The 25,494-nt window shown below is 42.5% G+C and overlaps 1 protein-coding gene across 3 annotated transcripts in view; it reads right to left on the reverse strand.

Annotated features, from left to right (window-relative positions):
• Positions 1-20,491, reverse strand: part of nsd1b (nuclear receptor binding SET domain protein 1b) — a 25,876-nt gene extending 5,385 nt beyond the window's left edge. For 2 of the 3 annotated variants that reach the window (XR_009770250.1, XM_061703331.1), the window contains exons 1-22: positions 19,915-20,491; positions 15,586-16,421; positions 14,704-14,842; positions 14,446-14,618; positions 8,377-14,359; positions 7,642-7,754; positions 7,286-7,532; positions 7,098-7,198; positions 5,648-5,690; positions 5,273-5,481; positions 4,959-5,096; positions 4,619-4,742; positions 3,688-3,888; positions 3,436-3,615; positions 2,839-2,995; positions 2,444-2,649; positions 2,260-2,372; positions 1,429-1,575; positions 1,042-1,164; positions 845-961; positions 211-352; positions 27-133 (exon numbers count right to left, since the gene is read on the reverse strand). Coding sequence is in view for 2 of the 3 variants with exons in the window: in XM_061703331.1 (XP_061559315.1) it covers positions 27-133; positions 211-352; positions 845-961; positions 1,042-1,164; positions 1,429-1,575; positions 2,260-2,372; positions 2,444-2,649; positions 2,839-2,995; positions 3,436-3,615; positions 3,688-3,888; positions 4,619-4,742; positions 4,959-5,096; positions 5,273-5,481; positions 5,648-5,690; positions 7,098-7,198; positions 7,286-7,532; positions 7,642-7,754; positions 8,377-14,359; positions 14,446-14,618; positions 14,704-14,842; positions 15,586-16,404 (9,582 nt within the window). In the remaining variant the exon portion in view is untranslated. The remainder of the gene's footprint in view (positions 1-26; positions 134-210; positions 353-844; positions 962-1,041; positions 1,165-1,428; positions 1,576-2,259; positions 2,373-2,443; positions 2,650-2,838; positions 2,996-3,435; positions 3,616-3,687; positions 3,889-4,618; positions 4,743-4,958; positions 5,097-5,272; positions 5,482-5,647; positions 5,691-7,097; positions 7,199-7,285; positions 7,533-7,641; positions 7,755-8,376; positions 14,360-14,445; positions 14,619-14,703; positions 14,843-15,585; positions 16,422-19,914) is intronic. The other variant, XM_061703332.1, reaches the window with a different exon arrangement.
• Between the last annotated feature and the right edge of the window lie 5,003 nt (positions 20,492-25,494).

Below are 25,494 nucleotides of genomic sequence, written 5' to 3' on the forward strand. Positions count from 1 at the left end.
ATTAAAGAAGAGACAGGCAAACAGACCTTGGGCCTCACGCCGAGGAAGCCGCTACAGTTGGGCGCCCCGCACTTGCACACCGTCTTGCCGTTGCCCAAACACTCCAGATTGTAGTTGAAGGTGAGTTCAGTGCCTGAGCACAAAAACACTTCGTGAGTATCCGTCTATGATGTCCTGTTTTTTTTAATTAGTTATTGTGGAACCGCCTACCAGCCGGGATGTCCAGCAGCGCGAAGAGCCCGACGCGCGTGTCGCCGCTCACCGTCCACTTCTGCGTCTCGCAGTTGGGCTGGCAGCAGTGGTTCATGAAGCGAGCCTCGTTTCCCTTCGGACCGGCGTCGATGATGCGGTCCTAACAAGTCAAGACCATATTTATATTTAATGCAAAGTACTAAATCTATTGCGTATGAATACATTTATCTTGACAAGCAGTAAAGAGAAGGGATCGTTGGATGGATTATTAGTGCTGTTTGGTATTTATATTCAATACAGAATGCTAAATCCATAATTTGTCTCATAATTATTAACGTTTGTTTTGCTTTAATATTCAATGAAGAGTACTACAGTGGACAGCCCACATACTTTTTTATTCAAATTTTTTTTTACATTTTCTTTTGTTTTTTTCTTATTTTGGAGGGAAATCAACCCCATTTACTGGTGGTTTATCCTCAATTATTAAATAATTTTTGGGGTAAAAAACTTAGTTTTTTTTTTGTGTGAATAAAGGTCCCGTAATTGTTATGGTGCCCTATTTGTATTGAACAGTGCACTTGTTTCGTGATGCTGTTATTTTTAACTTATTACAGAGTAGTATTAATTATGTATTTCCATTCAATCCAAATACCTTGTCGAGTGTTAGCATGTAGAAGTTACAGATGTCATGCTCCTGGGCGTGTCTGATCCTGGTCCTGCACTCCTCCTCGTCGATCACCTCCCCGACATACTCGCTCACGAACTGACCCTGAAATAGGCGGAACTAATTTCACCAACTGCTTCCGGCAGCTACGCAGCATAACGTTGCGCACGTGGCGTTTTTTGTACCTTCTTGATGTCGTGCACGCAGCGGAGCCCCCAGCCTCGAGACAGCGTCCTGAAGATTTCAACCTGGCTGTACTGACGTCTACTGAACGTCTGGTTGAGGCAGCGCTCGCCGGCCGGGCAAACCTGCAACATATTTATATTTAATACAGAGTAGTCAAACCATTACCTATGATTTTTTTTTTAACACAAACTGCAAAATCATAAAATATTATCTTATTTCTCCTTTATGACCAACAAGCTTCCTTCTCAAAAGCTTCTCCAGTCCAATGTGGACAACATTAGGTACACCTGCACTAATCTAGTGACAGCCAATACAAGAGTTGCACTGAAAATGAAACTTGAACTAGAAACGTACAGTCGTTGACCACCGTCATTTATTTTCTGTACCTGCGGGTGACATTCATACAGCAGCATGCGGTTGATGCACTCCGAGTCCATGCCGCACGGGCTGTCATCCGTCGCCTTGCAGTTGCAGCGCGGAATTTCCGACAGGTCGGCCGTGACGATCTGGACCTTTCCTATTGGCCGGTTCACCTGCAAGCGGAGGAGTGAGGGCACGGACGGATGCTCGGTACGAAGCAGTAATGTAAGGTTTTACGATATTTACACATACAAATCTATCTCTGTATCTACAGTATGAAGCGATAATTTTAAAAAAATATAGCTGGTAATTTCATTTGTAGTTGTTTTTTTAATATTGTTTTTAATTGAAAGTTTTGGCATTGTTGTCTTGTTAAAAGCTATCCACGCATTGAAGTTAAATGTCATACTTTAAAATTGTGCTGTTGTTTTGGTAAAAGCACCTGAAATGTAATACAAAACAGGCATTAGGCGAAACAGGCAGACGCTAAGGGCACCTTCAATATACAGTAATTATATTCAAACCAGTGATTACTAGTAACTCTTAATTTCAGGTCAAAATGTTTTATGTTTAAGGAAAGGAAATCGGTAAATTGAAATAACTAAACGCAACATTAATAATTTAATAATGAAACAACAACGACAGTTTTATATTTATTGTGAAGAAATATGAAACAAATCTAAGGCTGGTGCTTGATGTCATAGTAATTACAAATGTGCATTATGTTTCTGTTGCTTTTAAATGACAGTTGAGTAGTAACATAAAATATATTACTTTTGTCGTTTTTGGAAGTAAGCTGCCCAACATCGGTCTTCATCGTGAGCATTCCGAGCATTCATCCCACAACGATGTCTGACCTTGATGTGTTTGTACGGTGGCGGCTTCCTGTCGTTCTTCCTGTCCTCTTGAAGCTGCCGGAGCTCCTTCTCGGCCTGAATCTCGCGAAACCGCACCGCCGCCTCCTCTAGAGCTGTTGGTGAGTGCACAATCGGGAAGCGATCACAATTTGTCCAGACGTACAGCCGGGTGCCCTCTTCTGACCTTTCTTATACGTGGCGTCCACGCCTTTGCCCATCTTCTCTTTGCTGTTTGCGTCCACGTCCATGTAGGGGAAGACGCGCGCCTGGTAGGTCCAAAGGTAGTCGTTGGAGCCAAAAAAGTGCACGGGGAACTCGCCCACGTCGTGCCTCATGCGCTGGATGTTCTCCGGGATGCTTTTGGGGTGGCTCACCTCGGCGGGCCACCACCTTGACGCAGCGAGTGACGAATAAAACACAGCATTTCACTGTCAATACTGTGTAGGTGATAACATTTCATTTTATGTTAATTATGCATAATTCACTATCAGTACTACTGTATTTTTTATGTTGCATTTGTTTTTTTATTATTAAGATTTTTTTTAGCTGTATTTGTATCCACGATGTTCTGTTACTGACCTGTAGCGTCCCACTTTGACCCACAGGATGTCCTTGTATCGCGGCTTCTTGCCAGCCTTGCAGTCGTTGCAGTACCAGCTGCCTTTGGGCATCTCCATGTTCAGACACTCACGGTGGAAGGCCGCTGGGCACGACTCGCAACACAGCAGACTGCCCCCTGCAGGACGGAGGCCAGCATTTGGATTAGTATGCCATTTCTTGCATGATAGAATTTCCACTTCAAAAATTCTAGATTTTTTACTGTTTACTTTGTTTTAACGACTTTAACTTTGGTATTTCCCCCCCCCCATATTATTATTTACTATTTATAAATTTTAAATACAATATATGTAAAAAATACATTTTTATGATTTAATTTTAGAAAACGTTTTAAATAATTGTACCATTACATTTCTTTATTGATTAGTGGGGAGAGAGCACATGGCTTCATTGCATTATAGTGATGCTCATGCCCATTTTGGCTCAAGTTCTGTATTTTTTTGTGGTGTGTTTAGGTCAAATCATATTATATTGGAACCAGTAAAAATTTTGTATTGATTTAGTTAAAAGAGCCCATATATTAAGTTATAATGAGAATAGCAGCTTGTTGTCGTTTACCTTCGGTGCACACAAAACACCAGCTGACGTTCACATGTTCGTGATTCTTGACACCGCGCCGCGGCGTGAAGTGGTTGGGGCATATGATGCTATTGTTGGAGAGAACCACGCAGCCGGCCGCCATGCACAGGTCGTTGGCATGGTAAGCCACCGGGCAGCGCACGCACCGCACCAGACGACCTGGCCACAACGAGACGTGTCAGGCTAGGGGGAGGCCGCTACAACAAGCGTCGGGACGAGCGTGCGACTCACCTTTGGAGATGGAGGAACTTCCCGGGTTGGCGATGAAGCAGGTGAGGCAGACGTGGATGGCACAGCGGAAGCCGCGGCTGACGGGCGCAGTGGGCGCGTAGGCGGCAATGCACTCCCCATGGTAGAACTTGCCGCACACAGGGATCATGCAGCGCCGCACGTCTTCGCTGCGCTTTTTGCACACGAAGCAGGTGTGGATGCCTGTGTGTTAAATAGACACCGTTCGCAAAAGTGTTTCCCAACCTTTATGGAGCTAAGGCACATATTTTACATTGGAAAAATCTCACGGCACACCATTAAAAAAAAATTGCATCTCAGATGTAACGTTTCTCAAATCATCGTTCCCCACTGAAATGAATGAAAAAGCCACATTGTACACCAGTGGGCAGTATAATGCAGACATAACAATATACATGCAGCCAGTTACAACTCCTCAGTAAGCTGGAGTACTATTAGTCATTTATCGCAGAAGATAAAGAATATATGCCTGAACGTATTGTAACATTGCCTGTCTAAGTGTATTGTTGTACCATTTACATTAAAATATCCGTTGCTTAAAGAATTACAACACCGACATTACAATGTCGTCACATAGATGCAATTCATTAGCCTGTCTACAGCATTGTGCATTGTGTGTTAGCATTAAGATAGCAGACATTTAAAGTCATGTAATTGTTTCGAATACACAACGCGTAATTCCCTTTGTTTTATGTTTGGTTTGACCGCAAACTTAAACTGGGAGTGGCAATAAGCAAGTTGAAGTGTCTTTTTGAAGCTTGTTGTAAAGTGACTTGAGATTGTGCGACACCATCTAGTGCGTGTATGTCAATTTCATGGTCGAAAGTCAAAGGCCCCCAAAATAAAATTTAGTAGAGATACGGCTCGTCTCTGGAAAATTGGGTCACTTTTTATGTCTATTCATTGTTCTTACCTGACTTGCATTCAGGGCACACAAACTTCCCTTTGGGGGCCTCGGCCAGGGAGATGCAGGCCAGGTGAAATGCGCCGCAGCATTGACCCTCGCAGAGCAGCAGTTCCCCTGTCTTCTCACACACCTGACAACACACAAGCTGCCTTTAGAAACATAACATACCAAAGGTACGCTTGAGAATGTTCCTGTAAACGTTTTGGCCATGGAAAAGATACAAACACCAGTCAAATGGTTGGACACGTCCTCACACTATTCAAGGATGAGTGCAAACTTTTCAGTGATACTTCAACTTCCTGAGATGTCTAATAATCAGGGTACGCGAGTGTAAATGTGAGGTCACCTGACACACGTTCTCCTTCAAGGAGGCGGGGCCCCCTCGGTCCCCGATGATCCTCCTGCAGGGTCCGAGCGCCTCATCACACAGCGATGAGTCGTCTCTCGTGGAGGAGAAGCTCTGGTCCAGCATGGAGGCTTCCCCCTGAAAGAGTGGAACAAAAAGGCAAAGCGTATCTAATAATAAAAATGACATTTTCTTAAACACATCTGTTAGAAACATAACTGTTACTAATGTTTTTTCTGTCACTCAACAGGTTACAAATACATCTCATGACCAAGTAATCAGGTTTTGTATGGAGACTATACAACTCCCAATACCTCTGACTCTGTTGTGTACTTGTAATTGTCTTCTGCTTGAGGAAGGTGGATGTCTGCAGGCGTGTCCTCCGCCTGTTCAGATATCACCGGTCCCAACACGGGCGAACCAGGAAGGCTGGAGGGAGTCGGGTGGGTCCCTGTGGACGAGGCGGGTGATGATGTGGAGACTACCGGGCTCATTGGTTTTAAAGGATCAGGATCTGGATAAGCTGCAAGATAAGATGTGTGAGGGAGGTCAAGTGGCATTTTCCTTTCATTTTTTTAAGGTAAGAGCTTTCTGAGTAAGGTATGAACATGGGAGAAATATGAAAAACTGTTGGCTCATACTATAAAAGGCACGAGACCGCAAAAAAAAAAAAAAAAGACTTCACCGACCTGTTTGATGAGCAGCAATTGAATTGTTCTTCACAATTTTTATCTGTGACAAATAAAAGCAGAAAGGGATTTCTGGTAACAGGACATTGTTGGTAAATATGCCACACACACTCATCTGATACTTTATTAGGTAGAACTGCAATATTTTTTTTTCTAGTATTTTATTCAATTTCATTTAACTCATTCACTGCCTGCTGTTAGCAGCGCAGTTCCCAATATTGCCAGCCATTTTCAACCATTTTGACAAATTTGACACACAGCACACAGTGTTCTTTGACAATATATGGCACAGAACCTCACAAAAGGAGTAGAATCTTCTTTCACCAGAAAAAAGTTAGTTAACACCCTTTTCTGTTCTTTAATAATCAGCTTTAGAACATGGGTTGATTTTACTCAAAGTTTTACCCAAAACAGAGTTTTGACCAACAAGAGGGAAACAAAATTTATTTTTGTAAAAAAGCAGAACAGTGACTTCGATGCTTTTTTTTTTTTTTTTTTTTTTGCTTTTGTGACACCTCAAACTATATATACATACACATACACACACACACACACACACACAAACTATTAAATCCACCATGAGCGACGCTGACTCAGGCATGGCTCAAGTTGAACGTCAGTGGCTTTTTTACATGTGGTTTGTGATTCACCCAATGAACTGCATCATCTTTTTTCAAGATCGTGACACACATTTCTTACTACCTACTGTACTCCGTTTATGCCATCCATACACGTACTCTGTTGGAGTGTCCGACTTCCATCCATCCATTCATTTTCTGAGCCGCTTCTCCTCACGAGGGCCGCGGGCGTGCTGGAGCCTATCCCAGCTATCATCGGGCAGAAGGCGGGGTACTCCCTGAACTGGTTGCCAGCCAATCGCAGGACACATACAAAACAAACAACCATTCGCACTGATATTCACACCTATGCGCAATTTAGAGTTGTCAATCAAGCGACCATGCATGTTTTTGGGATGTGGGAGGAAACCGGAGTGCCCGGAGAAAACCCACGCAGGTACGGGGAGAACATGCAACCACCACACAGGCGAGGCTGGGGATTGAACCCCAGTCCGCAGAACTGTGAGACAGACGCTCTAACCAGTCGGCCGCCGTCCGACTTCCAAAGTGTTAGAATTTCTCTCCCTCATAATTGACGGGACAAGCCAAAATTCACACCGAAATCTTTATCTTCTACTCAAAAGCTGTGCTGATCTCGAATCCAAAATGCTGCAACCCCGCCAACTAACGGGATCTATTAGTCATTACAGTGGTTTACAAACCTGAATTTCACAGACAAGACCCTTTTCCACACCTACCCATTGAAAAATGTACTTGTATGTCGGTGACAAGTAAACAGTTGGACTGCAGTTGCCAAATATTAATGTCCACAGCAGTGAATGAGTCTATGTTGTGGCCAGTTAAGCGTATATTTAAGCCCACAGATGACGTACCTTTTTTTTCGGGCCCACTGAGGCCTCGGCTTCAAGACAATACTGCAAGATCTTCGGAGTTGGTTTCCGCTTCCGCTTCTTCTGCAGCAAAGGAGCATTGCCTGCAAAGAAAATGTCCCAAACATTTTATTATATATTATGTATTATAGATTCTTACTATTGTGAGCAGAGGACATCGGTCATCTCACCGCCGCCGGCAAGGCCTTTAATCGGCGGCGGTTCCGCTTCGGCCTCGGGAGGCGGGGTCAACGTGTCGATGGAAAGCGCCTGCGCTTCCTGCGGCGACGGGTTTTCAGCGCTAGGGATTTGGAATTCGGTAGTGAGGGTGATTTCCTCTGGAGGTGGAGTCTGCATTTCAGGAAGCGCGTTCAAGGACGGGGGCTCGAGAGCGTTCTTGTCCAAAATGGGTGGTTGAGATGAAAGCGTCTGGTTGTCCTAATGGAGTGCCAGATTTAATGTTTATATTTATATTTATATTATATATATATATATATATATATATATATATATATATATATATTAATTGTGACGTTTCTTTTCTTACCATTGTAATTGTCGGAAGAGTCTTTTTGGTCTTCTTCCTTGAGGAAAGTATTTCGTCGTACTCTTCAGTCCATTCCAGGAGCCTCTTGCTTGGTTTCCGTTTTCGTTTATGAGCTAAAACGTAAAACCGTTTTAATACTGCACGCATTAAACATTGACTGCAATATTCATAATCATGCAAACTTTATTTTATTGGTTTCTTATAGAGTCCCTTGCGCTCAAAATTGGAGACAATACTGCAGAATACTGCAATGGTCAGAGAGAAAGAATAACCTCCTTTTCTTTTTCCCGTTACACTAAACAAAGGCGTACAATGGGGATGGGTACACAGAGCCCTATTTGATTTCTCCACACCTCATTACCCTTGATTTTCAACGGCATACTCAGTACTGTATATAGTTCTAATGAATGTCAACTAGAATGAAGGTACCCTAGGAGTCACACAAGGATGAGTACACAGTCCACTACTTGTGTTCTCTGCACCTTTTTACCCTCAATTGCAATAGCATAATCAACTGTAAATCTATTCTGTAGTTATAGTCAATAAGAAAAGGCAATAAGGTTACTTTAAACTGAACACAGTATTAGCGTAGAGATGTGTACTTGTTTTCTCAAGACTTTTGAAAAATCTAAAGTTTGTTGTTAACTTATAATTAATGAGAACTGGAGAGCTGGCATGAAGGTATTTTATACCGCTGTAATACTTCATACAAGCTGTGATGTAGACGTTCCTTACCCGATGAATCGTCATCGCCTTCCCCGGTGTTGCAGGGCAGGCTGGTTTTGGCTTCGGTGCAATTGGAGACAAAGCTGTTCATCTGTTCAAAGTCTCCGCCCCACCTCAACAAGCCCTCATCACTCCCGGCCTGTGACTCCCAGTGGCAGGCCTGCACATCCAACAGGGATCGGACCTTCGTCGAGTAATCCAGCACTGAGGATAAATCAATTCCTAGAAAGGACCCCACACCCGGGTAACCAGGTCCAGACCTGGCAGGACGACTAGGCACTTTGAGGTCAGCTTTACTCTTCATCCTCCTTCTCTTGTAAGGCCTCTTGGACATGTGACTTTTACTCGAGTCCCTGTATGGACCAAAATCTGGATCATCATTCACAATGTCTTGTTCTAGGCCCGTGAGTGCAGTCATTCCAGGCATCACCAAGGGCTCCTCTTTGACATGGGCACTTGGCGGTCCAATCTCCAGTTCTAAGGGAGCCCCGTCTCGCTCTCGAGTGTCATGCATGTCTTTCATCATCATGAGAAAAGTACTGAACTTGTAGTTCATGTCTGGTTTGAAGATGAGGGCTTTGCCGTTAGCCTCGTCGGTCAAGGATTGGAAGGACATCTCGTTCACATTTTTCAAAGAATTTATAAAAGAAAATTGTGAGGGAGGCGACGATAAAGAGCTGCTTAGTTCCCCCTCCTTTACCTTCACATTGGAGGTGAGGGGTATGAAGTCCATTGGAGGCGTTGAAGATACTGAACGGACTTCCTCTTCACTTTTGACTTCAGTGGAACCATGAAACATCAAAGGAGGGGTATTACAACTAGAAACAGTGTCCTGATCATAGGCACAAATGGCACTACATTGGGATTTGACTGTTTTTACTTTAGTGGAAACAACCAAATTGCTTTCTGGATTCAAAGTGGCGTTCTTAGAATGGCACTCATGGTCTGCCTGGTTTTTGCTATGACGCAAGAATTCTTTCTGAGCAGCCTTCTTTTTTGCTTTTCTATGCTTCAGCTTTTGCAGCACCTTCATGGTTTTCAGAGCTCTTGTCATCAATCGATTGCTGGCTGGAAGATGGGCAGGCTGATCTTGTGGTAGAACTCCAGGCAATTTATGAGGGACGTGCTGTGATGTAAGGGCATTCGTCTCAGGAAATGATGGCTCTTGGGGCACTTGAACAATGCCAGATACTGAATTTCTATCAGATTGAGAGGGCACAGCGGTTGTGATGCGCCCCAAGCTTGAGACAAAAGTCTCATGTTTCTGTGAGCTTTGTGAAAGATCAAAAGAAATGGTTGTACTGTTGGAGGCACCAGTCTCCCACTTTACTTCTGTCTCTGTCGATGCCATCTGGGATTCTGAACTGTCTGCATCATTTCTGGTCACACTTTTGTCTGCACTATTTCTGGAAACAATTGTATCTTCATATTTTCCGGACACAATTTTGTCTTCAGTATTTTTGGACACACTTTTGTCTTCTGTATTTCTTGAAACACTTATGTCTTCCGCATTTCTAGGAACCCTTTTGGCATCACTACTTCTGGACATGCTTTTGTATTCATGTTTTCTAGAAAAGCTTTTGTCCTCATTTTTTCTGAAAACATGTTTGTTTTCATCAGTTGTGAAAACAATTTTGTCTTCACTATTTCTGGAAAAACGTTTGTCTTCACTATTTCCAGACACACTTTTGTCTTCACTATTCCTTTCCTCATTTTTTCTGAAAAAATGTTTGTGTTCACTATTCACGGAAAAACGTTTGTCTACAGCATTTCTGGAAACACTTTTGTCCTCATTTTTTCTCAAAACACTTTTGTCCTCAAGCTTTCTGGAAACATGTTTGTCTTCACAAATTCTGGAAACTATGTCTTCACTATTTCTGGACATACCTTTGTCTTCATTTTTTCTGGAAACCATTTTGTCCTCACTATTTCTAAAAACATTTATGTCTTCACTAATTTTAGAAACACTTTTGTCTTCACTGTTTCTGGACACACTTTTGTCTTCACTGTTTCCGGAAACCCTTTTGTGTTCCCAATTTCCAGAAACCCTTTTTTCTTCTGTAGTTCCAGAAACACCTTTGTCTTCAGTATTGCTAGAAACACTTTGGTCTCCACTATTATGGGAAACATTTTTGTCTACACTATTTTTAGAGAGACTTGCTGCTCCATCCACCAATTCTGACACAGAGGAGGAGTGAGCAACTGTTGTTCTTGGGGGTTCCTTACTGTTTGGACATCCAGTTTGGTCGTTGCAACAAATAGTTACATTAGACTTCAAGTAATTCTTAATATTTATGTCTCCACGTATCAGCTTAACAAAAGGTAGTTGACAATTGGCAATTAGAGCTTCCTGAAGGTCTAATATTGCCTGCAGGTCTGTTGATACTTCATTTAAACTGGATTTGGGATTACCTTCCCTTTCTTCTGTCTGGTAACAATTACGTAGACCAACCCTTTTACTGGCCCTCAATTTACAACGATGAAGTTGACTACTGCTCTTTACACTGATCCTCTTGCTGAACCTTTTAACATGTGCACTACTCGGAGAAGTACAATGTTTGGCAGAGTGTTTAGAATAAGGGATAATTTGCCGACCCTTTGAATAGCCACACTTCTTAGAGGGCCTGCAAGATTCTACAGTCACTTGTGATGATCCTGGGTGGGCAGAGAAATTCCTGTACTCCGTCTTTTGTGATGATACTTGAGGGTAAAAAAAATCCACTGATTTCTGTTTGTGTGATGATCTTCGGAGCTCAGACAAATCCACTGACTTCTGCTTATGTGATGTTCCTTGAGGGCCAAAAGAATCCCTGGACTTCAGCTTTTGCGATGAAATTCTAGGGTGTGAAAAATACTTGGACTCTTGCTTTTGTGATCCTCGGGGATCAGAGGAATCCCTGTACACCAGCTTTTGTGTTGCTATTCGAGGGTCAAAAGAATCCACTGACTTTGGCTTATGTGATGATCTTTGGGGCTCAGGTGTATCTAATGACTTCGGCTTATGTGATGTTACAGAACGGTCAGAAGAATACTTCGACTCCTGCTTTTCTGAGGATCTTCGGGTGTCAGAGGAATCCCTGTAATCTGGCTTTTGTGTTGATACTCGAGTGTCAGAAGAATCCACTAACTTCGGTTTATGTGATGATCTTCTGGCCTGAGCGGAATCCATTGACCTCTGCTTATATGATGTTCCACGAGGGTCAGAAGAATCCCTGGACTCCTGCTTCTGTGATGCTCGAGTATCAGGAGAATCTACTGACTTTAGCTTTTGTGACGTAACTCGAGGGTCAGAAGAATACTTGGACTCCTGTTTTTGTGACAATCCTCGTGGGTCAGAAGAATCCCTAGATTTCTGCTTTTGTGAAAGTCCGGAGGAGTCAGAACTATCCATGGACTTCGGCTTTTGTGAAAGTCCAGAGGAGTCATAAGTATCCATGGACTTCTGCTTTTGTGATGGCCCTCTAATGTCAGTCAAATACCTGGATTTCTGCTTTTTTAACGATCCTTGTGGGTCAGAAAAATCCACTGACTGCTGCTTTTGTGATAATCTTTGGGGGACTGAAGAATACACTGACTTCTGCTTTTGTGATGATCCTTGGGATTGAGACGAATTCACTGATTTCTGCTTTTGTGACATTCTTCGGGGGTCAAAAGTATCCACAGACTCCGGCTTTTGTGATGATCTGTGAGAGTCATAAGAATCCACAGAGTTATTCTGGGATGATTCTCGAGGGTTTGAAAAATCCCATAACTTCTGCTTTTGAGATGATCCTTGGGAGTCAATACAATCCCTGAGCTCCTGCTTTTGTAATGATCGTTGAGGGTCAGAAGAATGCCTAGACTGGTTTTGTGATAATTTTGCAAGGTCAGAATAATCCACATACTTCTGCTTTTGTGACACTGTTTGGGGGTTAGACGAATCACTGGACTCCCTCTTTTGTGACAATCCTTGAGGACCAAAAGAATCCACTGACTTCTGTTTTTGGGACAATCGTCGATGGTCAGAAGAATCTACAAACTCCTGCTTTCGTGATGATCCATGAGGGTCAGAACAATCTCTGGACTCCAGATTTTGTGACAATCTTTGGGGATCAGTAGAATCCATGGACTTCTTTTTTTGAGACAAAGCTCGAGATTCAGAATATTCCCTGGACACCTGCTTTGGTGCTGCTTGATGGTTAGAAGAATCCACAAACTTCTGCTTTTGGGATGTTCCTCGAGGGTCAGATGACTCCCTAGATTCCTGCTTATGTGATGATCTTTGACGGTTGAAAGAGTTCACAGACGTCTGCTTTTGTGACAATGTTCTGCGGTCAGAAGAATCCCTAAAGTTCTTTTGTGACAATCCTTGAGGGTCAAAAGAATCTGTTGATGTATGATTTTTCGATGATCTTGAAGGGTCAGAACAATCAATTAACTTTTGCTTTTGTGACAATCCTTGAGGGTCAAAGGAATCCACAGATTTCTGCTTTTGCAGCAGTTGTCGATGAGCAGACGAATCCAAACATTTCTGCCTTAGGGGTAATCTTTGAGGGTCAGAAGAACCCACAGACCTCTTCTTTTGTGATAATGTACGCGAGTCAGAAGAATCCCTGGACTTCTTTTGTAACAATGCTTGAGGCCCAAAATAATGCAATAACTTCTGTTTTTTGGACGATCCTCTAAGGTCCAAAGAATCCACTGACTCCTCCTTCTGTGACAATCCTCGAGATTTGGAATTATCCCTGTACTCCAGGTTTTGGAACAATTCTTGAGGGTCAGAAGAAGAGACAGGATTCTGTTTTTGTGAAGATCCCTGAGGGTGACAGAAATCCACTGATTTTTGCTTTTGTGATGGTCCTCGAGAGTCAGAAGAATCCACGGACTTATGCTTTTTAGGCGATCCTTGAGGGTCAGATGAAACCACTGACGGATGCTGTTGTGAAGACCATCGAAGGTCAGAACAATTTCTAGACTCATGGTTTGGTGCTAATCCTTGATGGTCAGAGGAATCCACAGATAGCTGCTTTTGTGATGCTTCTTGAGGGTCAGATGACACCGACTCTTGTTTTTGAGGCAATACTTGAGAGTCAGAAAAATCCTGAGAGTCCTGCTTTCGTAGTAATCCTTGAGGGTCTAAAGGACCCACTGACTCCTGATTCTGTGAAAATCCTCGAGGTTCAGAAAGGTTTACAGACTCTTGCACTTGTGACAATCCAAGAGGGTCTGAAGAATCCATTAACTGCTGGTGTTGTGACAAAAGCTCAGCAGAACTTTCAAAAGGTTTATTAGCTACAATGACGTTTTTAGAGTCCAACTGCCATGACTGCTCAAACACAAGCTTTGTTTCAGCATTTACCAATCCAGAATGGTCACCTTGCCCAACGAAGGAGGCGGAATCCCCTTGAGCTATCATGTTTTTATTAACTGCAGAGGTCTTTTTCTTACTGAGCACATTGCTGAAAAGAGTATGATCAGGCCGATCTGGACTAACAGTTTTAGGTCGCCTGTCTTTCCCCGATTTACTGAACCACAGACCACTTTGCATCTCTGGTTGTTTCTTTTCATCCTTGGGGACATTAGCAGATGACTGAGTCATCATAATTTGACGTTCAAGTGCTTTAGGACACAAAATCTTAGGGACTGAGTCAAGGTCAGAATAGGGGCACTCTACATTCTTATCCAATTGGTTGGGGCAATCATGTTGGATCTTTTTATTTGAGGAGTTACCGTCTTCCCTCTTGTCAGCAGCCTTCTTTAAAGTGCCTTGATTATTTTCTACTGGGGATGATATCTGGGAAGATATTGATCCATTGATTGTGTGCGAATTCTTTGTAGAATTGGAGGCAGGTGGAGCAGAAGGCAAATTAGGTGGATAGGACTTTGTCACTATTGGAGCACTGTCTTGGAAAGCACTGTCTATAGTTAAAGAGTCTATGTTGGGTCTTTGCTGGAGAATAGTTTCGGCTTCAGCCACACCGAATTTCCAAGACGCCTCATACCGTTTAGCAATCTGTGGAGATACAAAGGCAATGAAGATCCAGTTCAACATTTGATTGTTCCATGCGGCAACAACTGATATACAAAGAAGAGTATTACCGTGTATTTGTGGTTCTGCCCCCTTTGCTTCCCCTTTCGATGCAGTTGCGCAAGCTGCTCAAACTGAAAGCCTCCATGAAAAATATGAGTTGATTTATCCTCCACCCATGCTCTCTCTTCTGGGTTCCCGAAAGTCCTGATGTGGTAGAGTCGACAGGGCCGATCGCTGGGCTCTAAAGAGAATCACAATCATCGGTTAGCATCCAAATGGTACAAAGGGTTTGCAAACAAGGACGGTCAGCATTGTTACTGGCCCACCTTTCACTCTGTGATAGACTCCTTGCGCAGGGTCAACAATCACCTCACAGGGCCACCACGGCCGTCGGTTGAACTTTGCCCAAATGACCTCACCCTCTAGGAACTTGACAGGTGGCACAGAGCTTCGTTTCATGTCGCTCTGATGTTGACAATGCAAAAATCAGCCATGAGACATTCGAAAGTGATCGATGTTTTGTACTCACCAGACACCGCGCTATAATGGTCCAGTTCTTTGACATTCACAGATACCTACAATGTGTTTTCATTTATTTTATCTATCTCCCATTGAGGCCACCAAGTTAGTGTACTCTAGTAAACTGTGACTACTACAACACTGTCTAAATAGAAAGAAGCACCAGGTTAAAACAACTGGTAAGGTAAGGGACCAGACCCAAATTATGACAAGTTGCCTGACTCGCTGTAAAGCTACAATGATCATGTTTGCTGTTTCTGTCAGACCCATTGCGGAGCTAGTTGACTTAGAGCTTGGCTGAGCAACAACAAACAAGGACATAGTGAGCCTGGTTCTGTCCAGTGCCAAATGTTGTAAATCTGCCCTAAAGTAGAAAAACAAACACTGGCCCCTAGTGGTCTGGAGAAAGAACTATGACACATTTACAGAGGGTCCTCAGTTTACAAGTGTATCGACATCTGATGTTTAAAACAGCACAAAACCATCTAGTTTGTGCAGCAACATAAGAATATGGAATCACACGGCACAAAAAGTCCTGCTGAGTTACAGCCGGTTATTTTAAATTGGTCTACAAGTGTTTTTTAGACAAATATTTACTGTAATTGTGACGTTACCGCTGCTTTAGTGTGGGTTTGTGATAAACGGTGCGCAAGAACCACCAAACTCTGTGTAATTAGGATAACACTTGCCATCAAATGCCTGGAGGGACTATCACCAAAAAGGAAGAGATCCATGTCACTCTCCCACTCGTCGTCAGAAACATCCCAGTACCTTCGGCGAAAGCCCGTCGACTGGGATCGGGTGATGACTTTCGCTGATGAAACATTTGTATCCTTGGAGTCCGACTGCAAGTTCACAGAGGCGGACTGAAGCTCATTCTCTGGGGTCTTGTGTTTATCTTCAGAGTCTACAACGGCGAGGAACGTCTCGTTCTGCTGATCTTTCTCACCATCGTTGTTCTCCTCTTCCTCAAACAAAGAGGATTCAAAGTGAAGGAGGCCATTTGCAAACGGGCTGTTGCTGTCAAGAGAAAAGGCTGGGCTGGGTGGGCATGAGAAGCAACCGTCCGTCTTCCTCTCTGACACGATGGGACTGCTACAGCTCGCTGATAGCTCCTCTTTAGAGCCAGCATTTTGGACCTCAGCTTGTTTTCCAAAACTACCACTGTAGTAATCCCTGCCGGTGCAGTCGACCCAAGAGTCCCGCTCCTTCTGATCAGAACCCCATTCCCAGCTTTTCCCCGGCCGGGTGGGTAGAACCAGGTCGGGCTGGCTCACCATGGTGGTGAGATGCTGTAGTCTCCTAAGGGGGCTGTAGGTGGATGAGGGGGGCGAGGGGTCTCGCTGCGCAAAGCCGTAAATGGACGCGCGCTGCAGGGAGGAGGCAGCGGCAGACATGATGGGGCGGGTGTCGTTATTTTGGTGGGATAGGGGGTAGCGGAAGAGGTCACAGGCTGGGGTTATAGGGCGGCTGGACTCCCGGCTTGGGCCTGCATGTGGCCCACTCATGCTGGCATGGTTCCTCCCTGAAATAGGAACAATGTCATCAATATTATAGTTGCTATTATTTGCCTTAAGCACAAACTGCAAGACACTCAATTAGCATCAATTTAACCATTTTCTATAGCATTTGTCCTCATAAGGTATATGGGTAACTGGAGCCCACACCCCTTTTGACGAGAGAAGCGGGGTACACCTTGGACTGGTCTCGCAACACTCTATTTACCTTAGAGTAATACCGGAAGTACAAGGACTTCTTGCAAGTTCCTCAATGTGCCTTAGGGCAGAGCAGGCAAGAGGGCCATAAAGGGTGCAGGGGGGAAAGTGATGCAGATTCTAAGGGCCAGTGACTGAAAGCGACCCGAGAAAATAGCATTGTCAATTAGCAGCATTGACTTGGAGGGACTCAAAATGAATCCACGGCAACACTTGTGTTTATAATGCAGTGTATATTTTTGGTAGTGAGCAGACAGAGTCTGTTTGTTGTAGTACATTAATGTCGCCTGTGTGTTTTTTTTGATCACTCATAGATGTCATGCTAATACAGTGAACACTAGCATATCCACAGTTAAATATTCAGAGATTTTTGGGGGGAACTTATCCTCCATTATTCGCTATAAAACTCACTTATTTGCAGTTTTATGCTCAAGCCAAAGCCATGGCTAACATAAATGTCTACTTTGGCGCTATCTGGTGACATCTTGGGGCCATCAGCAAACGTATGAGAAAAAACGGACCCATTTATTAACCAATGGGTTACATATAGTTTAAACTTAAACATAGGAATATTCAATTGAATAAAATAAAAAAATAATTAGAATATCATGAAAAAAAACTAAACCAGTCACTGATGGTGTAGTGGTACACACGCCTGACTTTGGTGCAGGCAGCGTGGGTTCAGTTCCCACTCAGTGACGGTGTGAATGTGAGCGCGAATAGTTGTCTGTGTCTATATGTGCCCTGCGACTGACTGGCGACCAGTTCAGGGTGTAGTCCGCCTTTCGCCCGAAGTCAGCTGGGATAGACTCCAGCGTCCCGCGACCCTAACCAGGATAAGGGGTTTTGAAAATGGATGGAAGGATGGAAAACTAAACCAAAAAATATATATTCAAATTGCACTGTTTAACAAACATAAGCATATCTTACAACACAATAGATTGAATTAAAAAAAATAATTAGAAGACCATTAAAAATAATCTCAATAAATCCAATAAATACAAATGATTCCTTTCGGATGCAAAATAATTCAAGTTCACTAGAGTTGTGCTTCCTGCTGTGTACATCTACCACTGAGGAAGCAGTGTGGCGCACGCAATGAGATACACGCTTGCAGTAACATAAAGTCACGATCGAATATTATTAACTTTTTTTTCACAGAGTTTAAAGAATATATGCCTGAGAGTATTGTTATACTGCCTGTTTTATGTGTATGCACCGTATGTGCCCCAATATTCATTTTTCTGAGAGATACAAGTGCCGCAAGTGTTCACTGCTAATTTTCGTTAGCTCCTCAATGGTGTTTTTCATTGTGTGTTAGCTTTGAGCTGTCGATTTCTGTGAACAAAAACTAACGAAGTCTGTGGTGCATTTGAACATGCAATAGGTGTAATTCTGTTGTTGTGCGTGTTAAATTTTACAGTGGAGTTCAAATGGAGTGTCAATAAACGACTTTAAGCGAGCAAAATTCACTCTTCGCTACTTTGTTAACACCTTAGCAACCTGTTCTGATCACGTGGGCTCTGCATGTTGTGGTCCTTACGCTGTTGTATAAAAGTGCTGGAGTGGCGCCTGGAATGGAATGCTTGTATAAGAGTGCTTATATCGGAGATTTTAGATCCAGTCTGATTTAATTGAGACTTTTTTTTTTTTTTTTTGCTGATATCAACCCAATATCAACGATCGGATGGGGACACGCCTATTTGACATATTTAATAACACACACACACAAAACAATTATCCCCTACGTCAGTGATTCCCACCCTTCATGGAGCGAAGGCACATATTTTACAATAGGAAAATCTCACGGCAAACCAACAAGCAAAAATGTCACAAAAAGTAGATACACAGTAATTACTGTATATACTTCCTGCCATCTAATAGAAGAGCATTTATTTGTACTGTCTGTCACTATGCCTCACTGGCATAAATAGAGGAACAAAGATACGTTATTTCTTTTAAATGAATGCTTTTTTGAGCAGTTAATTAAAATTTTATAATTTCCGACGGCACACCTGAAAATTGCACATGGCAGACTAATGTGCCACGGAACACTGGTTGGGAATCACTGCCCTACGCTACTGCCAGTCTGTCCATCTTCTTTTAGAAGGTGGTGCGCCAGGGTTGGTGAAGGACGTTTAGGCGAGGGAAATTTAAGGTGAAAATTGTTTTCGCAATATATGATACATTTCAAATGTTTTCAAAAAATTTGATCTTGCGCTGAAATTTGCAACACATGCACCCCTGGGGGGGTTACATAAAGCTAAAAACACCGGTTTTAGCTTTAATTTTTTCACTAACAATTTACCCTTATACTACACTGCCAGTTGGCCCAGTCTTCTTCTTGAAGGATGTGCCCGGGGTGTTGAAAGTGGTGTGTGGCTTAAAAAGTTCGGGAAACGTTGCTTCGAGGTGAAAATTAAAACCTATCTATTTAAAATTACTAATTTGGAGTTTGGGTTGAAAATTGCGGTGTGTGGCATTCACCCCACTGGGTTGTGTAAGATTTAAAGTGTAATGGCATTTTGGTAAAACAAATGCAAATTACAGCTCTATATACAATACTGCCCGTCAGCTAATCGTTTTCTTCTTCCCGGGGGTGCGCCAGGGGTGTTGAAGGGGATTCATGGAGGAAAAACTTTATGAAACCTTCCCTTATGATGACATTTTTAAGTGTTACGGCAATATACCACCCATTTTAAATAACTAATTTGCGCTGAAAACTGAATAATAAATGACTCTAACTAAACGTATACCCATAAACGACATCCTGTTGGATTTGTCTTCTTCTTCTTGGGAGTGCGAAGCTTGAGAACCCTTGCCTTGAGGTGAACATTTCAAGAAAATCCATCATTGTGTGTCAAATGACAAGCGGATTGGGTGACATCTTGGGAGACATCTTTTTGTAGCCGGTGCTGCCATTCCGGGGATGTGATGAAGATCATGTCATGCATTTGTGTTTATGTATTAAGTGTGTGTGTGTGTTGCATGAGAACAAACGCACGCGCGCACAAACACACACGCACAGAGGCATTAAAATGGCCCTAGTGGTGCGTGTGCGCGACACTGTGTGTGCAAATGCGCCTATGACACGGTGTGTGTGTGTAGTGTCAAAATAGAACAAAACATGCAAGAGAGGACGACGCCAGAACACACAAACACACGCACATAGATAGTGTACGCTTGTGTCTGTGTGTGCGCGCGCATCTGTATGGTTAGAGAGGCATGTAAAAAATAAATAAATAAATAAATAAAAATCGCGCAAAACGCGGGTGAAGGCGGGATCCGTGGCGAGATTCTTACCATTCCCATGTCGAGCAGCTTGCACGCGAGCCCCGCCGCCTCCATTGTGCCCCACAAATGAGGCAATTCCCGGATTTTTGACAGCGGATGAGAGCGACAGGAGTCCCGGCGGCGGCACTACTAGGCCAGGATCCCGAGGAGCACTCTTCCCCCCCCCCCTCCCTCGTCTGGCTCTTCTTCCACCACCACCACCCTCCTCCTCCTCCTCCAACACCTCCCCTCACTAATACATGCTCCTGTAAGACAAATGTGCCCCTCTCTCTTTTTTTATACAACTTTATACCATACGCGTGGCTTTTATCTGACTTAGACGTCCATTTCCTGCTTTAAAATCCACCTTTCCACATGTGCCCACCTCGCCTAAACGAGCCGTCAATCACAAGCAGTCGACGGCGGTGACGTCACGCGCCGAACTTCCACCCATCCGTCATCTTCTACCTACGCGAAAAAAAGATAAAGAGTATGAACACTCAGGAATAAAAACACGCGTGGGTCTATATAGTTTTTCGCCTGCCTTTTCAGTCCTGAGACGAGTAGTTGAGTTCAGTGGCTGCACAGCCTTCAAAATGGAGTCCTCCACTCCACTCTCACGGGAGGTGGCGGTGAAGGGGGGGTGGGGGGGAGAAGAGAATAAATAGGCCCACAAAGTGTTAACACGCGTGGGTTTTCACGTTGGGGGTGTTGTGGAGGGGTTAAAATTATATATCACCCTGCAACGAACGTGAATTCACGTGAATCCACGCTCACGCGACATTGAAAACCGGAAGCGGCGCAAATCGCAAAATGGCAACCTTCCTTCTCTCTCAAACTAAAACCTACTGTGTGGGGGGGGGAAAGAAAAAAAAAAAAAAAAAACGACGACGCGATTGAAACGGCGTCCACGCACGGTACCCGGCTGTGGTTATTCGCTGCCGTCGTGGCGAAACTCGCGTGTTTTGAGATATTTTGTGTGTAGGGTCATTTTTGGCCACGAAGGAGAAACATGGTGCGAAGGGAGAGCAGAGGGGAGAAAGTGGCCGCCGCACACGGGCGGACAAGAAAGGGCCCATAGCAGTCAGAAGGAATACCGTGGTGGGGACATCAGCGCCCTCTTGTCGGTAGACGCGTGCAACTGCAGGCGAGTCGCTGTTTGGACAGGCCGAGCGTTGCTTGTTATTGAGGTCAAAGCTGACAGACAGACAGTTATCCTTCAGGATTCCATAAAAACGTCATACATGGTGTTATTTGGCAATCATGCTTGCTAGATACCTAAATTTAGCGAACATAATTGCACAAAAACTACATAATGTCGATTAGATAGGTATTCAGATGACATAATCGTCTTGAGTTAGTCGTTTGGTAGCTAGATAACTAGCGTTAGCTTGCGGGATTCCACAAAACTAAATGATAGATATGATGGATCGATGTAATTACTGTCATTAGATAGCATAGTACGCTAAATGGGTGTAGTTAGCTTGCAGGATTCCACAAAAACTTCGTAACTGAGGAAAGATGGATGGATAGACGTACTAATCGTTGTTAGCTTGCCAGCTAGATACCTAGAGTTAGCTTGCAGGATTCCACAAAACAACATAAATGAAATTGGTTAGCATGCTAGTTGGATAGCTAAAATTAGCTTGGAGGACTGCACAAAAACTCAGTATGTTAGTTAGCATTTTAGCTTGAGAGCTAAAACTAGCTCACAGGATCCCACAAAACTACTAAAATAAGGTAAATTGATCGATGGAAATCCCACAGCGGGGATATTCACTAGATAGATGTTATCGTTGCCATTAGTTAGGATGCTAGCTAGAGAGGTAGGATTAGCTTGCAGGATTTTTTACAAAAACTACATAATTGAGGATAGACAGACAGACAGCTGTAATAATCCGTTAGTAAGCATGCTAACCTATACAGCTGGAGTTAGCTCACGGATTCCACAAAAACTACGAGTACAGATAGGTAGATGAAATGATTGCTATTAGATAGCATGCTAGTTATATAGCCAAAGTTAGCTCAACTTACTTACAAGCTTAGTATGTTAGCATGTTAATTCGATAGAGTTAGCTCACAGGCTTGCACAAAAACGACATAAATCAGATGTAAATACAGATAGATAGATGTTATCATTGTTATTAATTAGCATGCTAGCTAGAGAGCTAGGGTTAGCTCGCGGTACTCCACAAAAACAACATAAATGTGGGTAGCTAGATCGATGGATGGCTAGATAGCGAGATGTAGTCATCACTTAGTTACTTTGCTTCCTAAAATAGATAACTAGTTTTAGCGCACATAATACCACAAAAAGTACATAAATAGATAAATATTTATAAAAAAAAACATTTAAATAAACCGATAGATTGATCGATCGATCAATAGATAGTATCCTTTATAGCAGGAAAATACATAATATGCCTCCTTTAAAGAATGTCTGGTGTTTATTTTTCATGAGCTTGTATGTAGCGCTTATGGACTCTAGAGGGAGGCAGAATACCTCAAGTGAGAGTCGACTCAGGCCCTCCCCCCTTTTTTTTTTGCCCCAAAATGTGTCTTTTTTTTTTTTTTGCTAGGCTTTAATTGCAACGACATTTAGAATAATTTGTATGTGTGTGTGTGTCAAATATAGAAAATACAAGCACATCCTACAAGGTAAAAGTATTTTGTCATTCAATAATCTTTTGATACTTTTGATAGTGTACACCCATACAAGATTAGAAATGGACATTTTCTATCCCACTTCTCCTCATTAGGGTAACGGGTGAGCTGCAAACTATGCAAGCTGACTTTTGGAGGGAAAAGTGGGATACACCCTGGATTGATCACAAACAAGCATTCACACTCACATTTACACCTAGGGACAATTTAGAGTCTTTAATAAAGCTAACGTGCATGTTTTTGGAATGTGCGAGGAAACCGGTAAAACATGCAAACTCCACACAGGAAGACCAATATTTGAACCCAGAACTGCTAAACTGTGAGGCAAACGTGCAAACCACTATTTCACTATGCTGCCCTTGAGAAATCTCACCTTTATATCTACTTAACTGTCGAATATGTTTTTAAAATACATTAAATAGTCCCAAAAAATATCTAACAATAAAGCGTCTGTCACCCTCAGAGTTCCGGAGGCCCACTCCTACCACTTCATCCTCCTCCCTTTTGTGTATTGTGCACGTGTAAACTAGTGTGTGTATGTGTGTGTGAACTTGTACTACGACAACACACTTGTCATTCGGATGCCTTTGAGCAGTCAAGACTTCATTTTAAGGCTAAATTATGTCACAATTATGCAGTGGCAGGAAGCAACAATGTACAAATACTTTGTTATTGTACTTAAAGTTTATGTAAACTAAAAATAAAATGTAAATTTGACACACTACAGAGATTGTTGTTAACCCTGTCAAAGTTAAATGAATACAACAAGTCTAAGTATATAAAATAAGGCTTCAAAATCGTGACAAATCAACCGTACGAGGTGCTCTGTCCGCACGCTGACTGTGAAGTCTGACTTTTGGGAAAAAAATAAGAAAAAAAATCCCCCTTCCTCGCCTCTCCGCCTTTTCTCTGCGTGACATGCGTGCACTCACGGCCGACAACGAGGCACTCGTTAACAACGAGGCACAAGGGATGATGCATTGTTGGGCTGTAGGCATAGCTAGCTAACCGCATGATGCAATTGCCCTGGGTAACTGCTGATACCAACGAAGACGCTCAAGTTCTCATATAGTGGGGGAGGGGCGACTCACTTCCTGAGCAGAGGTGCGTCGCTCCGTATGCTTTTAGCCACGGCCGCAAAACCTGGAAAAATAAAAAAGTGAAAAACATTTGAACGCTATCTCTCCACAAATGAGTACTACCTAGTTCTCAGTCTTTGCAAACATATTCACCAAGACATATTCAAATATTTTGAGAATCTAATCTCTTGAATTCACTTTACAGTGAAGAGTGTGAGGATTTTTGACACCTCTGCTGTTGAGGTCATCATGGAAGCAACTGGACAGGACAAGCCATCGATGACTACACGAAAGTATGTGTGTGTGTGTGTGTCTTTGTGTTGTTTTAGATTCCACTTCTCTCCCCCACCGCCAATGCATGCCCTCTGACCTCAGCTGAACCCAGCTGTCAGCTGTCCCGGCTGGCGTGGGACCACTCTTTCTCTCTCCCTCGCGCTCTCTCTCTCTCTCTCTCTCTCTCTCTCTCTCTCTCTCCTACTTTCACATATTCCATCATCTCATTCTCTCACTTGTCCACACACAAAGTCGACTAGACTTGTTAATTTTGTCAAGTTTGTGCGGGAATGTTGAGCGATGAGGTCACAAAGATGCTCAGTAAGCGTCACTAAGATACAGAGGGAAAATATAAAAAAAATATCTTTCATCAATAATATTTTTTTATGATATAAACACACATTTTTAACATGATTAATAATAATAATAATAATAATGAATAAAAATAATTACCAGTGGAATAATCATTGTAAAAATAAATAAAAGGCATGGTTTACAATATATATATAGTATTTTATTGAGAATATTTAATATGTATAACATTATTTTTTTCTTTTTTTTCTTTATTATAATCAGTTGTAACGGTATATTTAATATTTAATATATTTTGTAATATAAACAAAACATAATTATGGATTATGAGTGGCATAATCATAATAAAAAGTAAAATAAAAGGCTTGTTTGGCAAAAAGGTACTATTTAGTAAACTGTATCTATAGATATATGTAATATATATATATATGCATATTTATACATGTATATATTAGATTAATTGCAAATAATAATAATAATTGAGAAATATTATCACACAGTGCCCAGTAAGTATCAATCCAAACAATGGCACAGCTGACCATTTTAAAATAAGGGATATTAAATTATTATATACATCTTTTTAATATAATAGAGTTGTTTGTAGCCTATCTTGCCTATTTATTATTGCTCCTATTATCTTATTGTTTTGTTTTTATCTTGCAAGATGGAAGCAGGAAACACAATTGCTTGTTTAAGTTGACATTATTTAATAGAATTTACACAGTGAAAGATGATCCACTGAGGAGAAATATATTTGTCTCATTATATTTGGACGACCACTTTAGAAGCGAAACCCATTCTAAAAGTACTTTTCCGTCAAAATAACACTTCAGTTGGGCGTCCTTGGGCAAGAAAAGGCGCCAAAATTGGCCACCAAAAACGTGAAAAAGTCACGAGTGGCCAAATCTCCACTGGCTGTGTTGTGTTTTGGAAATGTGGCGGCCATCAAAACTCATTACCTCGCCTCATACATAATCCTCATTAATCCTACTCTAAAGTGTGAATGGGAAACCCTTTGAAAAGGAGAATCTGCCTCAACTGCAGCTTCTGTGCCTCGGGACACAAATCTCTCCAGATATCTCTTATTACCCAAAAAAAAAAAAAAAAAGAAAGAAAGAAAGAAAGAGATGTTCAAATCAATTCTGGCTCTCTCTCCTTTTGGGCCTCATCATAAGAGAATGCGCACACAAAAAGGTGTGTAAGGAGTGTGAATGAAAGGAAGAGGAAGTGGTGAGCGGCTTTGAAAGCGTGATTGAAAAAGAGAAAAGGTGAATAATAGGCG

Source organism: Phycodurus eques, chromosome 17 (assembly GCF_024500275.1).
Source record: "Phycodurus eques isolate BA_2022a chromosome 17, UOR_Pequ_1.1, whole genome shotgun sequence".
In the NCBI taxonomy this organism is placed as follows: domain Eukaryota; kingdom Metazoa; phylum Chordata; class Actinopteri; order Syngnathiformes; family Syngnathidae; genus Phycodurus; species Phycodurus eques.